We start from the raw sequence: 14,491 nt of genomic DNA on the forward strand, positions 1-14,491 counted from the left end.
AATGCAACAAGAAAAACCTATGGCAGGTTTGCCTTAGAGTATGAATAAATCAAAATTTACTAGGAGTTACACATCACTACCAACAGCATACAGAATTCTCAGCCAGAGAGCTCTAGTGCTTCCCTAAACTACAACCCAAGGATTACACAGAATGCAGCTGTTAAAGTGAACTCATAATGCTATAATTGTGTCGTGTGAAAGGGCCCCTCTCTCCTACCTACAGATCTTGTCTGAAAAATCCTCAAAGGTTTTGAATTCCAGTGTGGCATTTTTCAAGTGCATTTCACCACGTTGACCTTCATAAAAGCATATGCATCTGAAGCATTCAGAATTAAAACAAGGGCAGAAGGTGGTGCAGCAAGCCAAGACTGGAGGACAGGAAAGGTTCTAAGGACACATAAAGGAGAAGAGATCAGAAGACGTTTATATAGGTAAATTATCAGAGGCTTCAGGCTTGACCCCTTTGGTCAAAACCATTTTTAAAAGACCCCATGCTGTTTTCACAAAGAGTTCGGTGAAAGTAAGGTTAAACATGTGTCTTTTCAGATACACACTCCCTCCTTTACTTCCACCAATTCAAGTCTTCTTGTGTTTGTGAAGTTGAAACCAAAACTGTTCCATCCTCACACAAGAGAGAAGCATTTACGGATTCAATGCAACTTTAATAGTGATATGTGAGCAAACCTTAGGAAAAGAAACCCATTGGAGAGGTAGGGAACAGTAAGGGTCCCATACTGGGAAACAGGCAGGTCATTCATTATATTACTTATTAATTATATTAATTATCAATTAACTGATTATATTAATGGATTAATTAATCAGAACTTCATTTTAGGGGATGCTGAATGAGTCTGAGAGAGGAACTGAGAATCCATGGAAGGGTAATAGAACAAAGTGGCTGATAAAGGCTGGAGAGCACAAAGAGAACTACAAAAAAAGATAGACAACATGTATTCATATTAAGATGTTTTTGTATCACCTTATATTTAAATTAGGACACACATAATAAAATAACTTCATTGTCTATATAGACAGTTTCCTGATTCACAATGAGAATGTCTGAAATGTCTGCAAAGCTGCAAGTAAGAGCTGTCCAGAGACATAAATGGAGAAACTGAATGGTTGATTGCAACTGAATTTTTGGTACATTCCCTCCTGGTCCCCTTTAAAAATGTAAATGGAGCAAAATAAAACTAAAAACAGGCTAATAAGAACTGAGCATCGTCAGAGGGTATAGATTTTTGGCTGACTGCTGGTGAGAGGAGAATCCAAGTGGGAAGAGGACAGATGAAGCAGAGGCACCCAGCATTACAACATTTTGTTCCTAAGTCCCATTCTTTACTCTGCTTCCCAAATTCAATTTGTGCATTCTTTTGATTATGTAGCTAATATAGTACTACCTGCATGCAAGAGGCAGGAATCAGAGCTAGGAAAAGTTATTTTGGACTACAGCTCCAACAATCCTCTAGTTTGTGGCCATGCTGGCTGAGCAATTCTGGGTGTAGTACTCACAAAGTCAACTTTTCCAAGAACCAATATTAAGGCTTGTGGGGAGGATATATAAAACAACTTTGGGGTGGGTGGGAGACAAATCATTAAGGAACAGGGAATCTAAAACACAAACAAGGACTAAGGATGATCAGTGACTGATCATGAGGGGAGCAGGAAATAAAAAGGAATATCAGGAATCTAGACCATCATAATTTCACATTGCAACAATTTGTGACAGGGCCCCATTTGTAGCGGCATTTTGAGATTCAATCTGTTGCTACAGCTAAAGCTTTCAGACTAAGCAACTTCATCATTTATCTTAGCCTTGCCCAGTTCACTTCCATGCATGGTATTTAATCCTGAGCTCATACCTTTCTTCCTTCCCTGTTCCCACAATTGGAGTGTGTATTATCCCAGATACTTAATTTGCAATTAAAAAGAGAGAAATCACTACACAGAGGTGAATCACACAATAACAGCTGAACTATCCAGGAACTGTTAGTAGGATTTCAGGGGATACTTCCAGATATTTTGACAGTTAACTTTTAAATGGCACGGTATGGCTTGGGGCAGAGAACATTTTGCCCTCCAGATATTGTTGGACTGCAGTTCTCATCAGACCAAGCTATTATAACCAGTAGTGAGTCATCATGGAAATTATGGCCCAACACCATCTGGAGGGCCACATCCACTCAATAGGTATCTATCATTCTTTAGTAGAATTTTTTAATTGGAAGAAAAAAAGATGGAAATAGTGGTAGGAAAATATGAGAGGGTTATTATTGGAACGCTGACAACACCTGGATTCCTCCCTCTATATGTATGGAGCAATGTGATTCCAAGATTAAAGTCTCACCTAGAAGGACCCCAGATCTCAGTCAGGGGAACTGGCTTGTCTCTAACAGCCCAATGATGCCAGATTAAGATTCAATCTAAGGCCTCTCCCACCTTGCTTCTCCTTCACTAGATTCCACCCCCTCCCTATAATATGCACCAGTAACACTCATTGTACCTCAGAGCTGGTGAATAGGAAAGGTCTGAGACCAAAGGAGAGACCTGTACCCTGTCCCATAGCTAAAAAGTATTAAAGTGTTAGGTAGGACAATTCTATGGGTTGAGCCCATCAACACAACCCCACACATGTCTATTCCAAAATAAGTCCCATCAACGTCAGTGGGACTTAACTCCCAAGAATATGGGATATGAATTGCAGCCCTAGCCACCAAAATTTCTGGAATTTATTTTCAGATTTGATCATTAAAACACAACAGCAAGTATATTTTTCATCTTAACTAGTGGAAACAAAGTCTGAGGCAGCAATGCAAAATAAATCCAAGTATTTGTTTCTATGCTTTGCCTAATTCTTTTGTGCTGAATTATCCAGATAAAGGTAACATCCAGCATACCTTTGAATGTAAGCACAGTTACAATTCAAGTGGGAGGTATTTTGTTTTTGTTATTTTACTGTAGTGTAGTCACTGTTTAGAAATTTTTTGAAATAGACAACATGCTAAGAACAGCCCTCCTCTGGGCAGCCTCACAACAATTCTCAGGGAAAGTGGAAGACTGGAAATGCAATAATCTGAGTGGTCTTTGCTAATTACATTGATTAATTAATTATTCAGTAATGCATTACTTGGCTCTGAAAATGGCAAGTACCTAGATAATGCAAGACATTATTTTCCACTTTACTCTGCCCGGTTGAATTTAAGCTTACTATAAAAATCATTCCTTTAAAAAAAAGCCACACTATATTTTGTTGGCAAGTCAAAAGTCTGGATGTCTTTGGTGCCAACACTTGTAAACCACATGGGCAATTAACCACTTTGATTGAACCCAGGGAAGAAAAGGGTTTTCAGGTTTGAATGTCAATCCCATAGATCAGATGTAGGGAAACAACAAATGACAGATAAGTTGGCATGCCTTTCCCCCCACACTGGAGACATCACCCTGTCTGTAGCACTTCTTCCCTTTCTTCCCATTCCACTCAAATTCATATTGACATGGAATCTGATCAGCATACTAAGTTGGGCATTTTTCAAAGCCAAGTTCCTTTCTCACATTGACATCGGGGGCAGAAATCTTCTGAGGGAGAGCAAGAGGGATGGTGTGATGTTCAAAGAAGACAACCACACCATCAATATAACATACGGATGTGGGTTGTTTATGTTTTCTGTGAACCAGAGAAGGCAGAGGAGCAGTGCATTGACATTTTTCTTCTTGCAGCACTGGGTACTTTTCACCACTGTATCACTCTGCCAATCCCCCCCCCCCTAAAATAATAGCATTTTTAATAAACCAAAGGGGGGAAATGCCCATTCCCTCTGCTTGCATAGACCAGTTGTTCACACCATTACAAAGAGGGCTGCTTCAATAAAATCCCTGAGAAGGGGTTGTTGCGAATTGCCAGCACTTACTCTGGAGATGGTCAGAGGCATATTGAAGTCCTTGCCCCCTTGCAGTCGGAATCCCCATGGTCCAGGTCCGTTGAGTGTCACACTGTAAGACATTTTATCTTTCTTTCACGCCAGGCACCCCAAAGGCTCTGTGGAATGGAGGGAGGAGAGGGAAGGGGGCCACACAGGTGGGTATTTCTGTTTTAAAAAAAAGAAGAAGAAGAAAAAGGAGAGGTTCTTTTCCCTTTCTTTCTTTCAAACTAAAGCACAAAAAAAGAATGATCGTTTTTGTCTCTTGCCTTGGTCAGTCCTGCTGAAGTGTCACCTAAGAATAGATAGGAGTTATATTGCAGATACTGATATCCCTGATGAGGGAGTCCATAAAAGGCTTGTAACCAAACACCAGCTATGCAAAACCTTCTGTGACTCAGAGGTCTAATATAGGCCCCCTCTCCCAGGTTAACAGACCTTTCTAGACTCCTCGGGTCTCTCCTGTTCAACTCACTTTTCTAAAAGCAAGAAGATTTGGCTTTAAATGCAAGACTCGCATTTGGGGGGGGGGGAATAAACACAAATGAGAGGCCGCTGGCCTTTCATTGCACTGTGCTCACTTGTCAATAGCATTGATCTCTGAGGTTGCACTACTGTGCAGTTCTTGCATATATAAAATATGCAAGTGCCTTTGTGCATTCTGACATCCAGTACATTCTTATATTTCACATCAATATTTTTCTTATTATTATTATTATTATTATTATTATTATTATTCCTAACTCCCATATTGAGAAGGAGTGGGGAAGAAGGAAAAGATATAAAATAGGAAGAGAGGGAAACTCCACTTAAAACTTAGATTCTGAAACTGGTAGCCTATGACTGCAGAAACTGTCTCTTTCATTAATATACCCTAAACCTGTCATTTGTCTAGTTTTCATACCAGCACAAAAGGCTTCATTTGGTTCATTTGGTTCAGTAAAGAGGTAGCTTTTGCAGATTCAAGAGGACTATGCATGCACAGGTTTCTTTGTCAGAAAAGAAAATAGAGACACTCTTCACTCACAAAGCCTCCTGGCCTAGAATTGACAACCTATCATGCTTAACTGTAGTAACAATTTTGCTGCATGGTGGCTGATGCAAGACGCACATGCAAAATAGTACTTCTTTGCTTAGAATCTGTGAAATTTACAAGATGTGGTAATGGCCACCAACTTAGATGACTTTACAAAAGGACTGGATAAATTCATAGAGAATAAGCCCATGAATAGCTATTACAGTATTTGTTACTATTATCTGCTGTCTTCCAGAATCATAGGCACCATGTGTCCAATGACTAGTTAGAGAGACCAAAAGCAAAGAATGGCTATTGGATTCATACTCTGCTGCTTGAGGAATTCCCATAGGCATCTGGTGAACAACTATGGGAAACAGGATGCTGGACTAGATTGTACTTTGCTCTGTTCCAGTGCCAACTTGGAAAAGTAATTTTATCAAAGTTGTAGTCCACAAAAAAGAAACATTTCTCAGCTTAATTTTATGTTCAATTCAAATTCAACTCCAACCATGTCACCAGGGGCTCAGTAAACCTCCTGGTTTTGCTATATGTATGAAACAGCAGTAGATGTTGGAAGGAGGACCAAGCAGCTAGCAGTCATGGTTTGTGAACTGTGCCACTGGGCATCTCTTGTGCACTGTGCCACGATTTATGGCTTGGCCAGGGAGTCATGAGATGAAGAAGCCCAATTTAAAGAACTCATTTATGGAAGTAAACCATGGGCTTTTTAAAGCAGAATGGGAGTTAAATTGTGTCCAAAATCCCTGGCCTCACTCTGGTTCTTCAGAAAACAGTCCCACCTGTGCAGCAGAAGCAGACTTCTCCACAATACAAATGTCAAGTTCACAGTGCAAATACTTTCCCCAAAACTATAGTGGAGAAGAAGTGACCCACCCACACGTGTCCTATATTGCCCTGATGCTGCCCAGGTTACAGCGGCTTATGTTCAAAAAGATGCACAAATTTGAAGTCGAAGGCTTTCATGGCCGGCATCCATGGTTTTTGTTGGTTTTTCGGGCTATGTGGCCATGTTCTAGAGGATTTTCTTCCTGACTTTTCACCAGCATCTGTGAAGGTGCCAGCCATAGATGCTGGCAAAACGTCAGGAAGAAAATCTTCTAGAACATGGCCACATAGCCTGAAAAACCCACAAAAAAATAGATGCACAAATTAATTGCATTCATGTTCAGTTTTTTCCCCTGGGATCATATCAATGTGGTTGCATGTGCCTTTCCCCTCCTCAATTGTCCTAACCTGCTGGATTGAACTCAGTGAGGCTTACTTTGGCAGAATGCTACATAAGACTTTGTACTTTTAAAATTGAAAACAAGTACATAATGAAACATTATATAACTGGAACAATATTTCCCAATACACTGGTTTTTGCACTATTATTTACAAATTTATTTTGTTGATCAGCCATGCAGTAGCCAAAATTTACCGGGAAACATTTAGATCAAAGCATATAGCAATCACTCAAAAGTGACATCAAAACACTAAAAGAGAACAGCCAAAGTAAAAGAACAGCAGTAATCATATATTGAGCCACAAAAATAATCTTCATGCATGCCAGAAACCAAAGGGATGCTTTAATAATGTACAGTAAGTGTATAACTTTCTTATTTGCTCATTCCATAAGCAAAAGTAGGAATATGTCAGAAAAGGAGACATATCCTGACTTCCTTAACAGCCCTTTTCCTCTACCAACTTAACACTACATCTGATCTTCCAAAAGCAGTTACATGTATAGTTATCATATTGTGGCATATCCTCCAACTGTCTTGGTTTGGCAGAGCCAGTCTTTATCAATCCTCTGCCATCTCATTTTCTCAGCTGCTCTTGAAATGACTCTGTTTCTCATTTCTCCTCCCATATTCCTCCTCTGTCCTCAGCTTAAAGTTAAAAAACAGAAAGATCTCTTCTTCTGGCAACTGTTACCACCCCAATCTCCATCAAAGCATAAAATATCTTACCTGAGAGGCTCAAAAAGCAATGACATTTGTTTTCACAAAAACAAAAAACAAAGTTTCACATACCCACAAACATTGATTCATTGCAGGTAAAAATCAGTCTTGTCATTAATTACTTCCACATTCTAGTCATGCCACACACATAATTTGGCATTGTTTTCCAACCCACATGTCATGAAATGCTTTGCAGGGCATCATTCCCTGACTGGCTCTGATCACCCGTCCTTTGCTTACATTGGGGGATTCACAGCCCCAGGGTGTACAGCTGGTTGCCAACTTGGATAGCTTTCAAAGAGGGTCATGAAGGATAGGGCCAACAGTGATTATTAATCCGGATGGCTGTTTATCACCTACAGAACCAGAAGCAGGGGAATGCCAAGTGGCAGGACACTGTTGTACTTACATTATGTCTGTGGGACTGGCCACTGTGCAAGCAGAATACTAGTTTAGATTACCCTCTGGTCTCATCCAGCATCTTCTAATGCTTTATGTTACAGCCTTACCATCCTAGTAGGCATTAGTTTCTTGGGCAGTGGCTACATGCTTTCAGGTCCAAAAGTATACACTTTGGCTGGTGAAAACTGGGACACATGTGGTCAAGCAAAATCAGAGTGTGGTCAAAATGGGGAAAACTTATTAGTGAGGAAGAAACATAAGCAGCGAGTGCTATCTTATCATTCAGAGTTGCAAGCCTCTTGCTCCCACTGCACATGTAAATTCAGCTTTAGATTGTCTTCTTCTTTCTGCCCTACACAGGTGTAGGGTTGTATTGGGCAGAGCCTATGCATTACAGTCAGCCTTCCATATCCACTGATTTTCTATCCATGGCTTGAAAATATTTATTTAAAGAGAAATTCCAAAAACCAAACCTTGATTTTGCCATTTTATATAAGGAACACCACCATGCTACTGTATTTAATGGGGCTTGAGCATCCATAGATTTTGGTCATCCACAGGAGGTCCTGGAACCAAACCTCAGAGGATACCAAGGACCCGCTGGACCTTTTGGGGCTACAATTCCTAGGGGATCCTGGAAAGTGTCATCCAAAAAATAACTTTTCCATGTACTGGAAGCCAGGTTGTTGTATGGAAGACCAAAGAAATAGTCTTATATTCAACCAGTTCTGCCTAAATTCCCTTTGCATGAGATTGCTCTCATACCTGCCAACATTTCACACATGGAAATACGCATGGCTATGCAACATCAGAGTATGGTCAAGGTGGCAATGAGGAAGAACAGGCAAGCTAGAGGCTGCAGCATTTTGCTTTTGCCTAAGTCCACAGGGAAGGGCAAGATTCTGCCCCCTCCTCTCCTTTCCCCTCTGCTGAGTTAAGTGAGTGCAAGCTACTTTTGAAGACTGAACTCAGTTTGCAATAATTTAAATAAACTGTGGAGATGGGGGAAAGTGAGAGACAAACAGAGAAACTGGACATTTTAAAAGCACCTGAGAAAGTGGGAAAACAGAGAATTAATTGGAACATTCTGAGGGTGTTTTTAAATACAGAAAACAGATTTATAATCACTGTGGTTTGAAGTATGAAAATGTTAATGTTCAATGGACTAAAGTCAGGACTTGATGTATGTATGAGAATTATAAACCAAACAGCTATGATTCACAAACCAACTGGTTTCAAGATTTACTGGTTCATTAAGGCACAATTCAGGAGGGAGCCTGTGAGTGTGCAAGTCCCCTTCTGTGTTTTATTTATTTTAAAATCCAGAGTCTAAACGTAATGCATTAAAAATGAATGTAATGTTTTGCATGTGGGGGTAATGTGGGCATTATTTCTGAGAAATGATATAATGACATTTAACATTACTATTTTTATGGATGCCATGAGTAATATTCATACCCCCAAACACTGTTTTTTTCTGGGGTCATTTTAGGAGATTTGGGGACATTTTTCTAATTTAAGGTTGGGATTTTTTTCTTTTTAAATGAAGAAATTATACATTCAGAACTAACATGCAGCAACTAATGCATCACATCCTTTTAATTAAAAAAAGCAATGCTAATGTGATACATCTCAAAATAATATTCTAAGCTCTGGCCTGTACTCTCCTGTTCCATAGCACAGGGAACACCAAGATGACTTACAATGTTTAAAAATAGATTGAAACCTATTTGCATCAGCCCTTCCTACTGATATGTGCAACATATTCAACTAAACAGCTAAAATGACCACTTGAAAAATTAGAATAAAGGCATAGAACAGCATAGAAGGATGTAGCCTAATAGAAGCTGCTAAACATTTGTTATCACCAGATTATCCTGATCTAAAGAGAAATGGGACACAAATAAACCCAAGTGCCCTAGGCAAATAACAGGAAAATAATTAACTTCCCCCCAAATGTTCACCAAATGAACAAAATATTGTAGCAGTATATGAGTCACTGTTCCAATATTGCCACATTCCCATGATCGAGCTATTTTCTATTTACCTTTGAGATACAAAATCACAATAAAAGTAATTCAGAAAGGCAGAATTGGTGTGCTATAGTGGTATGAGCATTGGCGTACAACTCTGGAGAACAGGGTTTGAAACCTTGCTGAGCTATGAAAACCCACTGTGTGACCTTAAGCAAGTCAAACTCAGTCTCAGAGAAAAGCAAAAGCAATCCATCTTCTGAACAAACCTTGCCAAGGAAACCCTGCCTTGGGTTCATCTTAGGGCCACATAACTTGGAAACGACTTCAAGGCACACAACACCAAATAACAAAATTTAGAAAAAGAAAAGTAGAGCTGTGCTAACATAGAAGAGAACATTTAAACAACAACGAGTTTAGGAAAAATTATTTTACTACAATTCCCAGAATCCCTCTCTTCTTTTACTTTTCCAAACTCTAGAACAGTGTTTCTCAAACTTTGATCTTCCAGGTGTTTTGGACTTCATCTCCTAAAAGCCCTAGTCAGCTTGGTCAGCAGTCAAGAATTCTAGTAGATGAAGTCCAAAACACCTGGAAGATCAAAGTTTGGGAACCACTGCTCTAAAAGAAGAAAAAACAAGTAGCAGGCCAGCCAAATGATTGTGTTCACTAAAAAGGCCGTTAATTGGAAATGGAAAGTTAAAGAGTTAATGAACACTATCCCTTAAAGTAGAGGTTTCTATATTCTAGATACAGGAACAAAGATGGGCATTTCCCTCACTCCCAGCAACTATAGAAACCCTAATTGTTAGTCCTTCTTCAGACTTGATCACAAAGGACAGACAGGACCACAGTCATTCAATAAAATACTCTGGTCCCTAGGGTCTTAAAGGTAATTAAAAAGCACTTGGGATTGAAAAGCCAGTGAAGCTGACTTTAAAAAAGAAAGAGAAAAAAAACTTTATTAAATGGGCTCTAGTTCAAAGCCTCCTAGATGCCTTTTGAATTTACCAGAGCTTCCAGACACCCTCTGGATACATTCCCATGTAGAACATACTGCAGTGATTGAGTTCCAACATAACTAATGAGTGTTTAAGCATAGCCACATCCACCTTTTTCTAATTGGCCTTAGCTAGACAAAACACTCCAGGACACTAGTGCAGTAATCCTTAGAAATAATATCAAATCCAGGAAGATCCTATGTCTGAGAATCTGATTTTTCAAGATGAAGTATACCCTGTTCTATTATAGTCATAGCTGTTTACCTACCAGTGAACTTCTGTCTTTTCTATATCTAACCTATTATGGTCTCCAGATATCAATTGAGAATTTCTAGAATTTTCCTAGTTTGAGATGGATGTGAGAGCATCAGTTTATGGATAACAAAGAATACCCAAAATCTTCAGACAACATCTTCTAATCACCAACAAAGCATAAAGATGGGCAACTGTGGTCCTTTAGATATTTGTGGCATATGCCTTCCAACAGTCCTCACCAGGATAGTCAGTGGAGAAGGATTTGGGTCCTGGCAGTTCAAAGTCAGTTAGATGACTACAGTGGCCCAACTATGCTCTAGACTTTCCACTACCAACTGCTGCTGCAAGCTCTGTCCCATTCTTCTTTGCGCCATATAGACCCAATCCCCACAGCACAAGGGTGAAAAACACAAATAGAGGTCACCCAAAGAGATCAAATGTAACTCAATACATTTATTCTGCTACTACATCTACCAAAGTACAACCAACTGTAGCTGGTGATTTAATCCCCTAATAGGATACATTAGTCAAGGGACACAACTTGTTACACGGCTATGGGAGTTAAGTGACTATTGTATCTTTTTTTTCTTGTTGGACATTCACATGTCCCTGACCCATGTTCACTACTCTACATTTTAATCTTGGTAGAAGCAAGCGGCCTCCTTTTAAATTTGTTTTTACTTATGATCCTTTATAATGGTTACTACAGAGTTTGAAAGCTATTTTTAAAATCAGTTAATGTTTACTTCCATGACCTACAAATCTCTGGTAGTTATACATTCTGTAGTTACATTTTTAAAAAGAAAAAAGAAAATAAAAGTAACCTTTGCTTTCCTATTTCTAAATGTTAACTAAAGAGTCACTACTATTAAATATCGAATATCTCCTTTCTTCAGCCGTTTGAAAATATGCAGCACGAGAAAGCAATGCCTATATGATCCTCCTTCCTCCCACCATTTAGTCAGTTAAACAGTAACTAAAACGTTATTTCCAGTGCTGCAAAAAGACTGGAATATTACTTAAGTAGTTGTCGTTCGTTCTGGAAGAAGCCAAAATTAACTTATAAGTAACCAGTATGTGTAATTCCAGTTTGCTGCTGTTTTGTAACGTTTACACTATTCCACATGGGGTTTAGGGAAGGAATTCCTACAGTCACTTATAGCAAGTATGGGAGTTATCGGACGATTTCTCTTGTCCCACACTACAAGTCATAGCCCTTTCACCAAGACCTTCTATCTAGAGGACGTCAGGCTCAGATTCCCTAAACAAAAGAACAGATACTCTCCCTTCAAATAGCAACACATCGAGCAGAAAAAAAAAGTCAACGGCTTTGGAAAGCCGTATTTGCTGAACTCCTTTATGGAACAGGATGAAGTCTCTCTTTCAAGACAGATACCACAATGACCAAAGTTCACCAAAGCCCCAGTAATACTGCCCTTTCGGTGATTGCTTAAAAACCAGTTCATATGAAGGGCGATGTTGCAGGAATGCTAACAGCAGTACTGTTCAATTCTATGCTGGGCATGCAGCAGGGAAATGAACACCTCAGGTAGGGGATCAGACTAGGAAACCCCATCATCTCTGAGCATTTCCACTGACAGCTAATGTCAGATTCACTGCCATGCTGGAAACAATTATAATGTGACTGGTTGTATGTGCCTTGGCTGACATTAGGCATAGCTTTTTCCTAGAAATGTTTTGCTGCATTACTCCACTGTCAGAAGAAGAGCCTATAGCAAAAGTGAATGCCAAACACCAGAGGTGTGTGAGAAAATGCAGAATGAAGTCAATTCCTGTGCCTCAGCATAGGGCTTTAAACTTGGAGTAGGGATCTGCGGTTGCATATAAACCTTTGCCTAAACCACTACTGATGTGATCAGCAAACTCTTTATACCTTCTTTTAACGTTTAAAGGGGCTCTGTAATTATATTAATCAGGAAACAGTTATGACAAGCATATTAATAGGCGTTGAGGAAAGTAATAGTGACCCTTGGTTATACGTGGGGTTTGGCTCAGCCCCCTCTCCATGGATACCAAAATCCAGTGGTGCTCTTTCCATTAAACTACAATGGAATAGTCAAATAGTGTCGCTTGTGTTAAAATGGCACAAACTCAAGGTTTGCTTTCTGGATTTGTTAATAAAAAATATATTTTCTAGCCGTTAGATGGTCTGAATCTTGGATAAAGAATCGGTGGGACAAAAGGCAACTGTATACGTGTTCCCCCCCCTCAATCTAATTTTTGCAGCTCCCTAAATCCATCTCAAATTACACCTGCCTAGAATTTTCAGGTTAAAAAAAACTTTGAAATTCAATTGTGCACTAGAGGAACCTTTGGTACCTATGGAGGAGAGAATTGGATTCAAACATTGCAATTCTTCCCCCCACCCCCCCATACTCTAGAACCCATTCAATTTCTTGAAAATTACAACTGGAAGTCCCTTTCAATGGTACTTGGCAAAGTGTTCCTTGAAAATTTAACGGGCTGTTCCATACTGGCATCTTTTGCCAGGTTTGGGACAGAGTGGAGATAGCGTCTTAAGATGCATGCCCCGGATCCACTCCCAGGCCTGCATGATTGCGCGTGCTGATCACATGGTTGCATGGATCATTGGGGCTCCTCTGGTACTGCATGCATGATGCAGCATCGATAGGAGTGCTGTAACGCCACAGTTGCACAGCTATCACGTCCTTTGCAGGCAAAAACAAAGCCACTTTTTACAACTCCTTTTTTGCCCTGCAAAGGCAAGATTGGGCATACATGTTGGTGATACAAAGGGCAGTCCCTGAGTGGGGTGGCCCAAAATAGGGGTAAAAAATGCCCCTAACTATTGCAGTTTTCCACCCTGCCTTATATGGACCTTGCAGTCGACATACACAGTTCGGACGCTTGTCAGCAATCATTAGTACTGGGAGGATTATACAAGTAACGAAGCCCTATCCTCAGCTTCGCCCTCCACACAAGTAACAAATTGCAACCACAGGGACTTTGAATACCTTGCAGACTTAGGATTTCATGCTAAAGGTGGTCCCTGCCCCCACCAAGACAAAAGGAAAGGTGCCTATCTCAACCCTGCAGATTTCAACCCATTCTGCATTGTCATTATGTTGTTCTAATTGCTACTTATAATCTGATACTGTGGAGTCAATCTTGGTTGTTGAAGTCTGTGCCAGTGCAACCACATTTTTGCTAAGTTCTACCAGCCCAAGGTGGTGGTGTGTGTATCTGCTTTCAAGTATGAGCTGATTGATGGGCTTCACTGTATCCAAAACCATCTAGTTCCTTGACAGCAGATAGACACAAACACCAAGGGTGATTCCACCATCACAAATAAGGTGCTTGTTAATTTTTTAGAGTATGATTATGAAGATAAGGTTAAGACAAACCGGCAGGTCCTATCACACTGCACAGTTATTAGATTAAGATTCAATGTTACTTGTATAACTCCAACCTGTGTGATTCTGGAATTGCGGTTTTTTTTTTAGAGAGGAGTGCTTCGACCTTCTCAATCCTAGAGCTTCTAGTCCTACTCTATTACAAATGCCGGGATTCCATAGGATGTTATCATATCTAAACGTGGACATCATAGGCCTATAATTATATAGTCTGAAAGGGTCAATGGTGAAAATTGAGGATGCCAACTCGGGTTGCTCTGAGTCATTGAAAGAATCACCAGTAAACCAGGTGTTAGTGTCTTACGTAGCTCTTTGGCTTTGCACCGGGTCACACTACAGTAGTATGTGTTGTACTGAAGGTGATATTGCACCTTCATTTCTGCATTGCTGCTGCATTCGTCCGGGTTTGGATATTGAAAGAGAAGGTGAAGTACCCCTTGTCCTGCTTCCCTCTCATCTACTTTTGTGCCATACTGTTCTATATCTGCAACCAGCGAGTGCTAGGTTGATGATCCCTTGCGCCTACTGAAGAGTTTCTCACTATGGAGGAATTTCTCTTAATTTCA

The 14,491-nt window shown here is 40.0% G+C and overlaps 1 protein-coding gene across 12 annotated transcripts in view; it reads right to left on the reverse strand.

Annotated features, from left to right (window-relative positions):
- LDB3 (LIM domain binding 3) overlaps positions 1 to 7,124 on the reverse strand; it is a 163,762-nt gene extending 156,638 nt beyond the window's left edge. For 4 of the 12 annotated variants that reach the window (XM_042459171.1, XM_042459172.1, XM_042459170.1 and 1 more), the window contains exons 1-2: positions 4,187 to 4,349; positions 3,909 to 4,085 (exon numbers count right to left, since the gene is read on the reverse strand). In XM_042459171.1, the coding sequence (XP_042315105.1) occupies positions 3,909 to 4,001 (93 nt within the window). In that variant the 5' untranslated portion in view covers positions 4,002 to 4,085; positions 4,187 to 4,349. The other 8 variants (XM_042459176.1, XM_042459174.1, XM_042459175.1 and 5 more) reach the window with 6 other exon arrangements.
- Positions 7,125 to 14,491: the final 7,367 nt, after the last annotated feature.

The sequence above is a fragment of the Sceloporus undulatus genome, chromosome 3 (genome assembly GCF_019175285.1).
Source record: "Sceloporus undulatus isolate JIND9_A2432 ecotype Alabama chromosome 3, SceUnd_v1.1, whole genome shotgun sequence".
NCBI lineage: Eukaryota > Metazoa > Chordata > Lepidosauria > Squamata > Phrynosomatidae > Sceloporus > Sceloporus undulatus.